The sequence below is a fragment of the Thunnus thynnus genome, chromosome 6 (assembly GCF_963924715.1).
Source record: "Thunnus thynnus chromosome 6, fThuThy2.1, whole genome shotgun sequence".
NCBI classification, from domain to species: Eukaryota; Metazoa; Chordata; class Actinopteri; order Scombriformes; family Scombridae; genus Thunnus; species Thunnus thynnus.
The window spans coordinates 18,087,463-18,103,410 of record NC_089522.1 but is presented as its reverse complement, the minus strand read 5'-3'; the positions used below and the strand labels follow the sequence as shown (position 1 = coordinate 18,103,410).

The following is a 15,948-nucleotide window of genomic DNA, read 5'->3' as shown; positions in this document are numbered from 1 at the left end:
TGACAAGAGAATAAAAATAGGCTACTTATGTTTGAGTGGTTGCTATATCTATATAAAATGAAACATACTGTACTGTAATGTTAAAATATTACAACAAGCACCATTTATTGAATTGGTTCAAACACTTTCTGTTCATATTTATGAATTAATCAATTACAGAGTACAACACAGATTTTATTGAGCCTGAGTAAATCCATTCACAAACACATCAATCTACTACACATTTATTATTCAGTCAAAACAGCACAAGTTCACATATAATTTATTACAAATGAATTGTCAAGTAAGAACTGCTACATTCGCAATCTTCACTTCAAAATCTACCAGTTGGAGTTTGATGGGACCTGAAGCATAACCTACTGACTTGGTCCAGACCTTTGAATCCGCCCACTCCACCAAGTCGAGTTGACAATTTTGCCGGCTATCAGGCAACTACTGACTCCAGTCTGTCACTCTCTGTGGCTGCAGATCAGATCACATCCAGCCTCCATTTGATAGTTATTTAGTCTGCAACCTTGTCCAACTGAGCTGCTGAGGTTTTCTCCTGTAGAGTGTGTTTGTCTTTCATGCTGTGCATCAGGTCCTGTCTGGTGTTCAAAACTGCAGTCTGAAGGGTTGCAATCTCAGCAGACAAGTCTATTACTGTAACGTGTCAGAAAACAGGAGGGAAGATGAAGGATGAGGGGAAGGATTAACAGTAGTACACTAAGATCTGTGTTTGAGGTTTCATCTAACGCATGTATCGCAAATACTATTGTCACCAATAAAATTTCACTGTTCTTCTTATATGCCGAATAGAAAGATCCATGTTATATGTAGGTTGTCCATGTTGTACACTTATGCTCTCAAATCAAGTGTTTTTCATCTAATCTTATACTTTTATGTAGTATGTCTCTACAATAAATTACTATCTGTGGTAACTGATGAGGGCAGCAGGACAAAATATGAGCTCTCTCACACCTTAAATCAATTATACAAGAATCTGCAGTAGCCCTGAGTGTTAAACAGACTACAACTAAAGAAAACACATGCAATTAGACAAAACACAATCAAATGAAGAAAACATTTTCACCAATCTGACAAACACATATGCAGCATAACAAATGTGCCCAAGACAGAAAACACAAGCCAATATAGAAGTTCTGCAAGTTGCACAAAGCAAAAGTGAACTGAATTACAATTTAAGTTTGTAAGGCAAACAAAAAACTTATGAACACGCTCTGATGCTCGGTTTACTCAATGAATTAGCCTGATATGGGCCATGTTAGCCTGTATCCAACATGAACTCATTAATCGTGTGTACTCAGTCTATTTGAAGGAAAGCTAACACTTGGTGTATAGAAAATATCTGGAATAATATCTGAATCATGCAATCAGAATGTTGAAATGAAAATAAACTTAACTGTTAGCCCATTTTCCAACACCACGGATGGGCAGTCAACTTTAGAGCGTTTGCGGTATTTGGTTGTATTATCTCTATTTGTTTTCTGTATTTGGCTGTGTTGTTTGTGTTTCCAGTGTGTTTTGTTATGCTGCACTTGTGTTGTCAAATTGGTGAATCCGCCCCTGTTTTATATCTTTGCAGTATTTTTGTTTTTTAAAGGCTGCATGTGTTGCAATATTGGTGAAGATTTGACTGCTTTAAATGAAAACCAAAACAAAGTATAGACCCATTCGGAAATGTAACATCATACCTTGCTTGAATGACGACTGTGCTTGTTTTAGGGATTGTGGCACCAAAATCCCAAACCATTTCAGTGGGTCTTGCTGAGGATTCTGGTCACTTTTTCTTACAGGAGGAACTTCAGGAGCTTTCTCACTACTTGCTTCTTCACTGGCCTCTTTTTCTGTGATATCTTTTTTTGATTTTATTCTTCTCCTGACACCTGTGAAATGAAATAAAATGATGAATAAAAAGTGTAATTAGTTCAAGGTGGATGTAAACAACATACATTTTTAACACTACATGGTCCATGGAAGACTCACCTTCTTCTTGAGGGCCAATATCCTCTATTGACCTCATGCCATCTTTTCCAGACTCATTACTACACTTTTGTGACACTCTTTCTGTGCAGAACTCCATCTTCCCATTGTCCAGTGATCTGTAACACATAAATATAAGTCACAAAATATTTAAAACTAAAAGTCATGAAATTGCTGTGGAAAACAATCAACCTGGGAGAATTCATTATCATGAAACATTTTGTATTCCTCACCTTGCATGGACACAGACGAGCGGCTCAATCTCACTTGCATACTGAAGAGCTGAGACCTGTTTGTTTCCCATGGAATATCGTGCCTTGGACATGGAAAACCATCCCTGTGGGGAACATAACTTTATATTAAAAATAGGTGCTAAAGTGGGTGAAGTGGATACAGGATAAAATACAAGGCTTCTAAATTTAAGAACTGTAGTATGATAGAGTCAGAATAATACTGTGACATCAGTAAAATGGTATCCTGCTGAGGGAGTAGACACATTATGATTGAACATATAAATTCAGGTTTGGGTTAAAAAAAGATAGAGACTTGACAAATATCAGCAGCAATGCTTGCCTTTATTTCTGGTGCAGAAAATTAATCAAACTTGACTGTGGAGAATAGATTTGCCTTCATCGGCACATCAGAAATTATAAAGTAAACATACATTATGTTAAATATTTAAGAATGCATGTATAAACATTTGAGGGCAAACATTTGAAAAATAACTTAAGCAAGGTAAATGCTTGTTGTTATAGGAAGAATTCTTCCTGCTTATAGAGTATACTTTACATTATTTTCACTATTCATATGAAGATTATTTGGTAAATCGTGCAGTCTGTAAGAAAAGAAAATAGTGAAAACTCGCCTATCTCTTATTTCCCAGAGCCCATGTTGACAAATTCAATTTGCTTGTTTTGACTGACAGTTTGACAAACAGTACAAACCTCGCAGATATTCAGTATCTTACCATTCATGACTACAAACAACAGCATATTCTTTCATTTGAGAGGCTGAAACTGGTGACTTTTGTGAGCAATTAAAGATCTGGGATTATGGCCCCTTTCGATTCTTTTTTAAAAATAAATACTGAGTATATTTTTAACATATCTATGACATTTTATTCGCCAAAATTTGATTAGATTTCTCTAAATCCATCTTTCCTTATAGCCCAGATTCCCATCTGTCCTCCAGCAGCCTGTTTCAATTCTGTTTCAAAAGGATTTGCATACATTCATAAACACACATGTAATGAGACATGGAAGTCTGAGGATGGCAAGCTTGCAAAGAGGAAATTACAGGTAAAAGTTCTTGCGTTGTAATGTTTGCAGTGGTACCTGCTCTATGAGAGAGTTGAGAGAGGCTCGTTTCTCCTCCAGTAACTCCAGCTGGTCCATGAAACGGAGCAGCTTTTCGTCCAGTAACAGAGAAGGTTCCTCCAATTCCGTCACACCCATGTCTGCTTGTTGAACTGCTTAATGTACTTTCTTATATAGACTTTACAGTCGTTAAAATAGACTGCACAGACTGACTACATAAGACGTTTGCTACTTCCGTATAGCATCATGTGACATATAACGTCACGTGATTGTCACATATCCTTTTTTTTTACTGTTAAGCAACGAATACAATAATATCATTATGTATCAGTATTTCCAAATGTTAAGGTATCACTTTAGATCATTTTAAGTGATTTCTGAGTCAAAAGTAACAAGGCCAGCTGTGCATTTGTAAATAAACCCGACGAACAGTTCATCCTGAATTCTTGGTGTCCTCGCTGTTTCTTTGGAGCTATATCTTGAAAAGATATTACACACATTATTATAAGAGGTGCATAATTTAAAATGTACAATGAATAAACAACAAAAAAGTAAGTACAATGCATAAACAACAAAAAAAGGTAGTTCCCATACCGGGAGTCGAACCCGGGCCGCCTGGGTGAAAACCAGGAATCCTAACCGCTAGACCATATGGGACTGTTGAACACTACTTACGTAGCTGTATTTTTAAAGGGTTCATACGTATAATCTTTACTGATGCTGATATGTAGCTGTATATTTCACTCAGAACCGTCACTCCTCCTTAGGTTTTATACTTCAGTTAACGCTATGATGGGTGAAACATGACGGCAGCTTCAATGAAAATTTAACTAGTGCGAAGGCTGTCGTTATTTAATGTTAAACCCATGATGTACATATTGGTGGGGGGAAAAAAACAGTGAATATGTGACCAGGGAATGACAGTTATCTTAACCCATACAACATGAAGGAGATAGTAGACACAAGGTTTCTGAGGTTAAGAACAAATAGCTTATGTATATCAAATGTACCAACTTAAACACTAACGTTACTAAAAACAAGGTATGGGAACAATTATGTTGAGGACAATAAAAGCCATGTAAAACAATGTCAGGAGCAGCCACAGCCAAAAATACAAAAAGGGCCAGTGTCTAAAGTAAGAAGTATTAGTCAGGAGGGGAGTCACTGTCTACCAAGCCAGGGAAAATTTAGAGGAAGAGACACTCTAAACAAATGCAGAAGTTTGGTGAAATTACACACACACACACACACACACACAAACACACACACACACACACACACACACACACACACAAACACACAAAAGTAAAGGTGCAAATAAAGTGCAAGGTGCAAACACAGGAAACAACACTCAGCCCTGCAATAGAAGGACTGGTTGCTCTGTGTACTACGCCCTGGCTTGAACAGGTTCACAACCACCTTCCTGGATCAAGTTCTGGCCTAGAACACAGAAAGTAGCATTAGGGCGAGCAGATGGGAAATATACACACGTCTCCCAATATTAAGAAAAATCATCTTAAAAACTGAACACAGAAATAAAAGACAAAGATAAAACCCTGGCAAAACAGCAGTCAGCACTGCAAGAAAAGAACAAAAGAAAGAAAAAACAATTACACAAACCAAAACCACTAAATCTGTATTAAAGGCGGGTTTTTTAAGTTTTACCTTAACAGTCATGATATGGGTTAAATCAGCTCTCATTTAGTTTTTTACCATCAGTTGCAAACAATCCAGGGAGTACGCTGGCCTATATCATTAAAACAATCAGTCAACCCTCGAAAACAGTGGTTCTCAAAGTGGGGTCTGGGGACCCCCAGGGGTCCTTGAGGGGGTTTCAGGTGGTCCACAGCAAAAGGGGGAATAATTTATTTTCACTATAATGCCATCCATAAGTATCACAATGACAGAATGTGTGACTATTTTTGGTTACGGGTTTCATACATATTCTGTAATAAAACATCTAAAAGCAAAATTCTCTGGGACAAATCTTATCAAATGGATGTTCATCGTCTAATTTCTGTCAGTTTAGGGGTCCTTGATGTGAAAAAGTTTGAGAACCACTGACTTGAACTACAAGATCACAATGAATACAAATAAAAGAAACAAAAGCAGCTCAAATAAATACCTCAGATTAACCCACCACCGGGATGAGGGTCAGGGTCTGCAGTCTAGGGGTTTGCCTGGTTTATATATAGAGGAGCATAAATTAGCTGTTCACTGGAACGAATGGAACCTGATCAGGCTCACTTAAGGTGGACTGACCTTTAAGGTGGACCGACCTTTAAGGTGGACCAGCTAACTCTACTTCAATTACTGTACAGTAGCACGATATTGCCAACTTTTTTATGAACTCATAACCAGTCAAATTATTATCAAAAAATAATAAATACTGAGACACAACCAATTTTCAAAGATAACCAGACATGGATGTCATTCCAAAATAGTTAATATTTTAATTTAAATTATTTAAACATTTAAATCGTTAAACTTTTCGTGCAACTGGACGTTAGCTAACGTAAGGGTTAATGTTACAAATACATCAAAGTTACGTGTAGTCAGAAACCTGCCTAATAATCGCCAGTTATTTGACCAAAGACAAGGTTTGGAAAACGACGAAGATGCCCTCCATTTTAAAAATGACCATTAACGTCACTGCAGTCAATGTGACAACGGCGGATGATAACCGTTCGTCTACTATCATCCAAACGTATTTTTGTTGGATATGGACCTAGTTGATGGTCGACTGCTTTTCGCAGACATACTTCTACCAGTGTGAAAGATGAGTTCATACTCCAGACTGGTTTATAAAGCCTCCCGCCAGTATTTGCAGCATGACTCCCAGTAGCTCGCCGTGATCGTATAGTGGTTAGTACTCTGCGTTGTGGCCGCAGCAACCCCGGTTCGAATCCGGGTCACGGCAGGGAATAAAATCCCTGACACGGCTTGGGAGGACACTTTTTTCCCTTTTTTTTCTGACAGTAGGTATTATTACATCGAAAATGTACTTTGTGTAAATGTTAATGAACACGTTCTAAACAGTTAACTCTAAAAAAATGTATGATAGTTCCCATCAGTAAGTTAGGTTTGTATTTCAGTTCACTGATTCATTTAACAGTCTGTTTGGACATTTCTTCATTAATATAATTTAGCCATATGTGTCTGTCGTATCTCATTATCTCATGGGCCCGCTGTACTTAAGATCTGCACATAATAATCTCTTAAAAGAGTACCTAAATACACCACTCATTATTTCTAAGCATATTATATTTTTTACCAGAAGTAGGGTCCAAAAGTCTGAGACCATTTCCCCACATATACTGTGTTGCTGTGCATGTGACAATAAAAACTCTTGAATCTTCATGTAGTGTGTCCTTTGTCTCCCAGAGCCACGTGAAAATGAAAGACTTAATTATTAGAAATAGTTGTTTGTAAAAACATACATTTTTAAATTCAATATCTTCACATAAAGTGCCCCAATTCACCCTTCACCAACTGGTGAAACGTTTTATGATTGGGGACCGTGAATGCATGCTGGGGACGGTCATTCAAAGTAATGATATAGAAGACACATTTTCATTGGTGGTTGCCAACGACGACGATCATGTTCCGAGAAGAGGAGCCAATCAACAAGCCAGCAGATCGCATGTGGCGCTGGCTCTATGCATACAGTTGTCTGATTGGTCATTGCAATCTTAAGTACCCTCCCTGTGCTCTAGTGAGTTCCGCGTTTGAGTTCATCTCATTGATCAACATAGCATATAGTCAGACAGCAACGAACACTTTGATCTCTAATATTTTTGCATTTATTTAATACTCTTTATTCTATACAAAGGTTAAACTCTTTGCAGCTGGACTCACCTTTTGATAACATCACTGGTAAGGAGAAAAGACACACTTATAGCATTATGCATAAAAAGAAGCTTTTGCCTATTATTGAGATCCTCAAATAAACTAACTTACCTAAATATATGACAAATACCTAATGAATTTCAGCACAGTCCAGGGAGTGCACAGACAGGCAGCCATTAAATTGTCTTATTCATACTGTCTTGAGTATATCTAATTGTTCTAATTAAACTGTAACTTAGGCCTGTTGTGAATGTGTTGTTAAGAGTGCTGACCATCCTTTCTTAAACAGATGATGGACACTGCTTCAGCAACTGGAGTTCTTCACCCCTACTGGCCACGAGACCTTTTGATTCCTACCTATGTTGCTAATGATCGATCTATGTCAGAGATCCTGGTGTTCCTGTTTTCCGTGTCTGGGGTGTTTCTACTCGTCACCTGGCTGATCACCGGCCGGAAAGGGGCCACGGGCAGGCTGGGGACATGGAGGCGTCTGGCTGTGTGCTGGTTTGCCGTTTGTGGTTTTATCCATAGCGTCATTGAGGGCTGGTTCTCGCTGTATTATGATATTATTCCAGGGGACCAGAGCTTCCTCTCACAATTGTGTGAGTACAAACAAGAACAACATGTTTTTAGAAAAATGTTATTAAATTGTCATTCTGTATGCTGGAAGTGCTTGTTTTATCAATATATTTCATATTTCTCTCTCACAGGGAAAGAATATTCCAAAGGAGATAGTCGATATGTAATGTGAGTTCATCATTGCACATATGTTTATGTATTATGTTTAAGTGTTGCAAAAGTGTTGCAAAAAAACAAAGCTGTGACTAATTGTACCATGCATATTTCTTTTCTATGCAGAGCGGATAACTTCACTGTGTGTATGGAGACTGTCACTGCATTGTTATGGGGACCATTCAGCTTTTGGACTGTGTTTGCCTTCTTGACTAACAAGCCCTACAGATTTGTTCTGCAACTCATTATTTCATTAGGTAAGAAGGTGCAATTACTACAAAATTGGTCACTTTATGATTCTGTTAAACTCTAAAGGGAAATGATTCTAGTATGGATGAGTTACTGGCCACACTGGGGTTAATCCGTCTTTAGTCTGACAGATAAATTGTCAATATCCAAGCAGTTCTACTAGCATCACTTGACTTCACAGTAAAACAGTAGTTACATTAAAACCTACAGTTATTCATAAAAAGTGGGTCCATCTCCACAACTTCTCAGAATCCAATAAATTGCTGTTAATCATGTCTATATTCAATTCAATTCAATTCAATTTTATGTATATAGCAGACCCAACAATTCCTCTGTGAGCAAGCACTTGGCGACAGCGGTAAGGAAAAACTCCCCCTTTAATGGGAATAAACCTCAAGCAGAATCCAGCTCTAGGTGGGCGCCCATCTGCTTTGACTGGTTGGATTGAGAGAGAATGAAAGAGAAGGGGGGGGGGGGGCGAGAAGCAGAACAACAACAACAACAACAACAACAGATACATGACTGGCAACAACAAACAACAGTGACAGCTGGAGAAGGATGTCCCCACAGCCACGGGCCAGAGTCTGGTTCTTGGGGGTTTCCTGCGGATGAGAAAGCATAAAGAACTCCATATGTTCTCTTTATCTCTATATGTTAAGCCTTATTATATAATCTCATTCCAGGTCAGCTGTACGGAGCAGTGCTTTACTTCTACACAGAGCACAGAGATGGCTACGCTCACAGTGAGCTGGGACACCCGATCTACTTCTGGTTCTACTTTGTGTTCATGAATGTGCTGTGGATCGTCATACCACTGATGCTCATTGTGGACGCGTGGAAACAGCTGTCGGCAGCTCAGATGCACACAGACAACACAAAGTCACACAAGTCTAAGAGGAACTGAGGAGCCAGAGGAAGAACTGACTGTGGGACTCTAGGATACTGACTACAGGAGATACAAGGGACAATGCAACTGAAGAGGGCATACACTTATACACTAATACACTGTACTATTCAACAGCAGTGTTCAGAAACGATTTCATAATGCAAATAAAATGTTTCATTTTTTAAAGTTGGAAATGCTGTATGGTGTGTCATTTTGTACCTGTTGAATTAAGTGCCTGCCTTTTAAATTCGAATATCCAATAAGTGCAATTTGTTCTCTGTTCATAAGACAAACATGTTTTGAATGTTTTCTGACTTTGAAGAGCCTCAGACAAAGGACCAAAATAAATCTGTTTTCTCAACACTATGTTCATTTTATTTATATTTTTACACAAACTCATAATAGGACTGAACACTAAATCAGGTGCCTCTCTCTCACCTGGAACTGAGATCTAAGTATCTGGTTGAGGTATTAGTGTTTGTTGTTCACAAAACTACTGTCAAGATTCACTGTAGTATAAGCTGTAGCTATAATCCAATCAAGTTTGTTCTTCAAATTTTAATTTGTTCTTCTATACGTTTTCAATCGCTAACTACTTCTACATACTTTCAGTGACAGAAACCATTCAAACACCAAAATGTTCAGCACTTTAAGGACATTTATGCTGTTATTTTCCTTCTTCCTAGCATATTCCAGTGATTTTATGTATATTTTTAATATTAAAATATGGAAATGTAGGGTAGGAATGTTTGAAAGTCGATATCAATGTCCCATGTGGAAATCCTAAACATTAAAATACCAATAGCGCCACCATGTGGTCATTTATCACGTGTTTTACGTTTTGGCTCAACTTGCCTCTTGGACAATGCCAATTTGACTGACAGGCCACGCCCATTTTGCCTATAAAAAATTTTGGAACACATTTTTTTGCTTCTGTTAGCACATATTTCATCTAATCTTCACCAAACTTGGTACATGCCATATTTAGATGACCCTAAATAAAACTTATGAGTTCATTTTTGGGTATCACTCACCATTTGTCTGTAATTGGTTACCAAACTTTTAAAGGTGTGGCCTGGTGCATTTTACAGACCATAACTCTTCAATGCTAAATTTTATTGCAACTAAATTTGGGAATGTTGTACATACAGCCCCACTGCACAGGTGTGTAACATTTGATACAATTTTAACCATAGGGGGCGCTACTGTAATATTATAACATGATATTTCTACAATTCTGTTGTCTTTAATAAAATAAAACTTGCTCTCCATGACAATGTGCACGGCATATTGTATGGCAGAAATAGCCCCACCTTGTGGCCGTTAGTGAAACACCACCATACTAGTTAACTGCTCCCAGATAACAACTGACTCGAGAAACTCGGAAACGAGCGCGCGATTTTTTTTCTTTTTCCTTTTGTTCAGTTGTATCAGAACAGACCAAGGAAAAGCAGGAGACGGTTGGCGGCTTTTCTTCCAGCCCTGGAAATTTTTTTATAACGGTAAGGCGAACAATGTTGTGGCAAAACAGTATTTAAAGTGGTTTTATGCCTCTTAACATGATTTCAGAAGGTTTTGACTTCCCATTTAAGCTTGCTAATAATATTATATCGGCAACGGCTAGCTTTTTAGCCGGGCTAGCTTACTTAACTAGCTACGTTAGTTAGAATTAATAATGAATAAACAACTCTGTGTTTGTTATTAGTGATGTTACAACCAATGTTGCCCACAACTTGCTTTTCATCCGCATCTTACTATCTGTTAACGTTACGTTAGCTGCTCATAGGAATGTAGCCAGTAGCATATAGGCTAACGGCTAATCTTAAGGCTAACTGCTAACATTAGTTTGAAACAGCACCATTTGACAGCACAACCGGTCTCTATTTCAGGTTCAGGTTCCCCCAGAGTGCCGCGGATCAGTAGGGTAAGTTTTTTTTTTTTCCTGCTTTGATTTCCCCATCATTACAGTAATTTTCAAATCCAGGCTATAAGTTAGTTAAAGTTTTGCAGTCTTATTGGATAAGTAACGTAAAGAAGTTAAAATTTCATCTAAAGTTAAATGTAAGTCATTGTCTGATCGCTTTGTAATAAGTTGTGTAATGCGCTGCAATATGTATTACCATTGAAAAGCATATTGTATTTGGTTGTTCATTTAGTTGTCGTGACTAGCTAAGAGAGAGGTTCACTCACGTAAGAAATATATATATTTCTTAAGTAATATTCCACGGTAACCAAATTTAGCAAAGTTGTACAGATGAGGGTGCTGAACAAGTCTGGAGCATTTTCAGCAGTGCTTTGCGATTTATTTCAGCTGTCAGTATTCACCATAGACTTTCTGCAGGAAATGCATTTTCTAGTTGATATGCTATTTGTTAATTAGCAAATTGTATGTTTAATCTGAGGGGAATCATTCTGACGGATCCGTTACCACTGATCATGTTTTTACACAGTTCACTACAAACAAGGTATATTATGTTACTCTTGGCCATCAGAGGTCCGTTCTTCTCTGTCTCAATAGTCTCAACCGTTTTCCAATATGGGATTTTCGATTTTTATCAGGCTGCTATTTTTCCCACTCATTTCATTCAAATTGAAATTAAACTAAACGAGGAGAGGAGTGAAACGTCTTCTCTGGATTGAAATGAAGTCAATAAAAAAGTCTAACGAACCACCGTTTATACACAAGTACGTGGTCTAATATAGCTTTAAACAACAAAAATATGCAGGGGGACGCTAATTTCATATATTCAGTATATATACTATAAGCATGAAATTTTTGCATAGATTTCAAACGCGTTGTGTTCCCATCAGACACGATATCGCGCCACCAGCTATATAATGAGACCGATATCTTCGACCGATATCTCGCCGAAATAGCTCAGTTGGGAGAGCGTTAGACTGAAGATCTAAAGGTCCCTGGTTCGATCCCGGGTTTCGGCATTTTGCCTCGACACTTCACAACGCACTTGTGCACAATGGTGATAGACCACTGACTGTATGAGGTTGACTACTAAAGCCTGACACCTTGTGGTCGACTGGAAGAAATACATTTGCGTCGCTCATTTGTGGGTTTATTTTCATGTTTTCAATCCCATTGTGATTTTAGTCCTATCTGATTACATTCATTGCTCCAAAATAAACTTTCCACGTGTTTTTTTTACTTTGAAATTATATTCAGTCAACTCACACACAAACATGTTCATGAATACTGCCACAGTTTCTCAATGCCTGTACCAATGCCACCTTTCACACTTAGATTCTTTATTTTTATTTATCTTTTTTCTATTTTTTCAACCTTCATTTTTAGTCATCTAAAGTTTTAATACCTGTGGATTTATGCTACCATTTCACCAAAGCTGAGAAACACAATTTAACTACTTCATAGGTGGCATTTGATACTGAAAAGTATATATGTAATTGTGGTAATATGACTCCTTGAAAACATCATAGAATTGGAAGAAAAAGGGGAAATCGTGAAAATGAGCATACAGTTTTATTGATAATATTTGATACTTGACACATAACATTTAGTCCTAGCTAAACATTTTGCTAAGTCTCAGTCCCAACTGTGCGTTTGTCTCTTTCTCTCTACTTGCTATGTGTTTAAGTGCCTTCAAAGCAGAGGCTGACTCTGGCTGGAGCTTCAGCAATTCCCTAAATGCCTGCCTGGCTTCCTCCAGCTCATTCAACATCTGGCAGGCCTGGCCCAGCCGGTACCAAGCTTTAGCCCCAGCAGGTTCCAGCTGTGTGGCCTTGGCAGCGCTGGCCTTTGCCTGCTCTGGTTGGTTCAGTTTGAGCTGGCACAAGGACAGGTTTGAGTGGAGCTCTGCTTTGATGGTTTTGAATTCATTAGCTGAAGGAAGGTGCTGTGTTTCATCACTGGTGTTTGTGTCTTTTTGTTCCTCCGCTTCTTGTCCTTTATTCTCTGCCTCTCTGACACGACCATGGAGCGTGATGAGGAGTTTAAGGGCCCGGCTGTAGCTGTCTGCAGCCCCCCATACATCCCCACTCCTGAATCTCACTCCACCCCTCTCTTTGTGTGACTTCACCCACTCCCATTTTTCAGCAGGAGACATCTCCCAGGATTCCCTGCCTGGTGTGAACACTTGGAGTTCAATGGTGGCGCATAAAGGCAGTTTTTCCTCTGCAGGCTGGTTAATTGAGACATCTGGTCCATTTCCCACAGGAGAAAGTAGAATCTGAGTAGCAAAACACAATAATTAGACCTGCTGTACATTTTCATTTTCACATTCTTCAAAAAAATGGACAAAAATGTTATGTATATTCAGTTGTTTGAGCATTTAGTTTATGCTTTTATCAAGGTAAATAAAAAACAGATTACTTAAACAGCTTCCAAGAGAAATGGCTGTTACCCATTGATCTTTATTGCTAGAGAGCACCGGCAAAATGGTACCCAATCTTCTACTGAGGTTTCTTTTCAGGCATTTACTCCTCACCACCACATTTGATATTCTCTCTCAGATTAACATCCTCACATGAAATATTTGCTTTCTGTTGTGGAGCCTGTTCAGTGTCAAGGCTGATTATGAAAGAAAGAAGTATACTGAAAAGATAAAATCAATGTAAGAGGGGATTTTTGTAAATGTATTAACTGTCTTATATGGATTAGCGCTGGGCGAAAGGCTAAAATAAACATCAGTATATGGATAAGAATGTTTATCAGTATCAATATACTGTATGTCACAATAATGAAAACATCACATTAAATAATCAAATTAATGTTCAGTGTGATGAAATTCTTTCCACCTGTAATGTATTACATCAGATGTGTTTTTCACACATGTACAATAAAAACCATAATTACTGATTTTGTGAATTTGCAAAGAATTTTGTAAAATGACAACACATCACAATCATATCATCAAAAGTTGACATACGACAATATTGACATGCTGCCCAGGATGTGCTCTTCACACTCTTACCTCACATTTTTCTCCAGCTCTCATCCCTTCCACACATGCTTCTGTGATATCGCACTGACCCTCCCCCAGCCTCAGTGTTGTCCAATCACCCAGCGGGACCTGCAGCACAGAGTCATGACACCTAGGAAAGGCTGCGGCCACTGCTTCTGTAAGGTCAGTAACTAACTTGTCAGGTTGATCTGACAGCTTCTCGTCTCCTTTTTCAGATACTGAACTCTCTGCTTCATCCACGTCAGCCTTCAGCCTCACCCGGACACGACACAGTGAGCCCATCCTTGGACAGTAACTGGATGACCGTGCTAGAAGAGACAATGAGATATTATGATTACATATATACTAAGTATAAAAATACAGACTGGAAATTTACTGTATATTGAGGAATAAAGTAATATCAGAAAAGCATCATACATGCATCATCTGCACTATTAGAAACAGTCTGTTGACTCCCTTTGCGTGTCCACTTTTGCTGGACCTTCCAGAGGCCTCTGGGACACACTGACACCCAGGAGGTGACATCAATGCCGTCATGATCACTATTACCACGCAGTTGTTCTAGAGGGTGAACGGGATCCATTGCTGGGGTCATAAAAATATCAAAACATGAATAAAAGATGAGCATATCTACTCTTCAGACATGTTTTAATGAACATGACAATACATATTAGTTTTCATACAGTGACATGTGAAAGTCATAAATAAACATGGTTCCAGGGAGTGTTTCTGGAGACTAAAATACAACCTTGTTTTGTGTTTGGGACTGAGACTAAAATGTCTTCTTTGGGATAATCAAAGCTTAAGCACATTCTCAGACACAGCTGGAGCACTTAAAGCAGTGGCTTGCAGACATGACCAGTACCTTACACCTGGAAAAAAAAAATCAGACATGCTTTGATACCGAAGCTTTAAGAATTTGATAAACTATTATCTTTTTGTCTCTTCTGGAAAGAAACTATACACTCAACAACACCACTAGTCCTAATACACATGCTAGGATAAGTGCCTTCTATTTAGTGGTAAATAGCACTCAACATAATTAGAGGGGAGAAGTGGGTTTCTCTTTTCTTTCTCCTTTTATCAGTTTGTTTGTATACAATATGCAGTAAAACATGCCACAATAACTATGTTTGTGCATGTCAACAAGTATCAATATTTAACCTGCCTAATAAAGACATGCTTCCCGATCACAGCAATAAAAATATGTAAACAAAGAAACGTCTGGTTTTCAGCAGCGCCAGAATCTTAACTTTCTGACCACAAGCTGAGACACTTGAATTTTAGATCGTCAATATGACAAAATAACGTTTTGACTTTAACCATGATGAGATATACAGTCCACACCTAAACGTAACCAGAGGAGATAGCTGAGCCTGGTAGCAGTGTCAACCTACAACCGTGTAACTAAACATTACAAGCTAGCGTTATAATTTCAGAGCAATGTGTCGACCAGACAGGGAAATTTAACTGCAGTACATCTAACAGTGGGGCAGGTTTCTCTAGTATCAGTTTGACTATGCTACAGCGGACAGTAAAGCTAATTCTCCAAATGAATTACCTCATATTGCTAACAAAAACACCGTTTAACAATAACAAAACTAGCGCTGGATAGCATCAGATACCTCTCAAAACACTGAGTTATATTTCATTATTCTACATAAGTGCTATGCGTAACTTGAAGTCGTCTATCTCACCTAAATCAATAAGTGCGATATTAAATACTGGGTGTCCCAAACCGCCGGGTGGTCAGAACATAAACAAACACTCAGCACTTCCGAACTTCTTCTTCGCTTTTTTTCTCCCTCCTGTTTATTGGCGGGTGGCAGCCATCTTGAAGACGCATTACCGCCACCCACTGTACCGGAGGTTCAAAGCACATGATTTTATATTATGTAGCGATGGATGGAGGGGTGGATAGATAGATAGATATAAAAAAAATAAATAGAACAAGAATGGCCAGGTGGATGTTGCTACGGTAGTAGCAGGAGTGGGACGT

At 38.5% G+C, this 15,948-nt stretch overlaps 3 protein-coding genes, 1 long non-coding RNA gene and 3 other non-coding genes across 9 annotated transcripts; 4 read left to right on the top strand and 3 right to left on the bottom strand.

Moving 5' to 3' along the window:
- Window positions 1–80: 80 nt before the first annotated feature.
- ccdc115 (coiled-coil domain containing 115) lies at window positions 81–3,556 on the bottom strand. The gene is made up of 5 exons (XM_067592304.1): window positions 3,318–3,556; window positions 2,217–2,320; window positions 1,987–2,102; window positions 1,695–1,886; window positions 81–642 (listed from the first exon to the last, which is right to left on the bottom strand). Exons 1-5 carry the CDS (start codon window positions 3,435–3,437, stop codon window positions 503–505), a joined length of 672 nt encoding a protein of 223 aa, XP_067448405.1. The 5' UTR covers window positions 3,438–3,556; the 3' UTR covers window positions 81–502.
- A 328-nt stretch (window positions 3,557–3,884) lies between these two features.
- trnae-uuc (transfer RNA glutamic acid (anticodon UUC)) lies at window positions 3,885–3,956 on the bottom strand. The gene has a single exon. It is a non-coding gene; the product is annotated as a tRNA-Glu (tRNA).
- Window positions 3,957–6,147: 2,191 nt separating this feature from the next.
- On the top strand, window positions 6,148–6,219 carry trnah-gug (transfer RNA histidin (anticodon GUG)). Its single transcript has one exon. It is a non-coding gene; the product is annotated as a tRNA-His (tRNA).
- Window positions 6,220–7,013: 794 nt separating this feature from the next.
- On the top strand, window positions 7,014–9,376 carry ebp (EBP cholestenol delta-isomerase). The gene is made up of 5 exons (XM_067592302.1): window positions 7,014–7,175; window positions 7,438–7,750; window positions 7,859–7,895; window positions 8,007–8,137; window positions 8,813–9,376. The coding sequence occupies exons 2-5, from the start codon at window positions 7,438–7,440 to the stop codon at window positions 9,031–9,033; spliced, it is 702 nt and encodes a 233-aa protein (XP_067448403.1). The 5' UTR covers window positions 7,014–7,175; the 3' UTR covers window positions 9,034–9,376.
- An 870-nt stretch (window positions 9,377–10,246) lies between these two features.
- LOC137184534 (uncharacterized) lies at window positions 10,247–14,253 on the top strand. The gene is made up of 3 exons (XR_010928678.1): window positions 10,247–10,517; window positions 10,905–10,939; window positions 14,165–14,253. It is a non-coding gene; the product is annotated as an uncharacterized lncRNA (long non-coding RNA).
- Window positions 11,883–11,955, top strand: trnaf-gaa (transfer RNA phenylalanine (anticodon GAA)). Its single transcript has one exon. It is a non-coding gene; the product is annotated as a tRNA-Phe (tRNA).
- Window positions 12,490–15,777, bottom strand: fkbpl (FKBP prolyl isomerase like). Of its 3 annotated transcripts, none has more exons than XM_067592300.1 (4): window positions 15,647–15,777; window positions 14,367–14,534; window positions 13,959–14,257; window positions 12,490–13,214 (listed from the first exon to the last, which is right to left on the bottom strand). In XM_067592300.1, the coding sequence occupies exons 2-4, from the start codon at window positions 14,530–14,532 to the stop codon at window positions 12,549–12,551; spliced, it is 1,131 nt and encodes a 376-aa protein (XP_067448401.1). In that variant the 5' UTR covers window positions 14,533–14,534; window positions 15,647–15,777; the 3' UTR covers window positions 12,490–12,548. The 3 variants fall into 3 exon arrangements, with proteins under 3 accessions (XP_067448401.1, XP_067448402.1, XP_067448400.1); XM_067592301.1 differs by lacking the exon at window positions 15,647–15,777 and adding an exon at window positions 15,511–15,640; XM_067592299.1 differs by lacking the exon at window positions 15,647–15,777 and adding an exon at window positions 14,698–15,484.
- Window positions 15,778–15,948: the final 171 nt, after the last annotated feature.

Coding starts and splice junctions, on each gene's coding strand:
- ccdc115 (XM_067592304.1), bottom strand. CDS start 3,437: ATGGGTGTGACGGAATTGGAGGAACCTTCTCTGTTACTGGACGAAAAG. Junction 1,887..1,986: donor TATTGGCCCTCAAGAAGAAG/GTGAGTCTTCCA, acceptor TTCATTTCACAG/GTGTCAGGAGAAGAATAAAA. Junction 643..1,694: donor ACAGTCGTCATTCAAGCAAG/GTATGATGTTAC, acceptor GACACGTTACAG/TAATAGACTTGTCTGCTGAG.
- ebp (XM_067592302.1), top strand. CDS start 7,438: ATGATGGACACTGCTTCAGCAACTGGAGTTCTTCACCCCTACTGGCCA. Junction 7,751..7,858: donor GAGCTTCCTCTCACAATTGT/GTGAGTACAAAC, acceptor TCTCTCTCACAG/GGAAAGAATATTCCAAAGGA. Junction 8,138..8,812: donor GCAACTCATTATTTCATTAG/GTAAGAAGGTGC, acceptor ATCTCATTCCAG/GTCAGCTGTACGGAGCAGTG.
- fkbpl (XM_067592299.1), bottom strand. CDS start 14,761: ATGTGCTTAAGCTTTGATTATCCCAAAGAAGACATTTTAGTCTCAGTC. Junction 14,535..14,697: donor AGTCCCAAACACAAAACAAG/GTTGTATTTTAG, acceptor TTATGACCCCAG/CAATGGATCCCGTTCACCCT. Junction 14,258..14,366: donor TAATAGTGCAGATGATGCAT/GTATGATGCTTT, acceptor TGTCTCTTCTAG/CACGGTCATCCAGTTACTGT.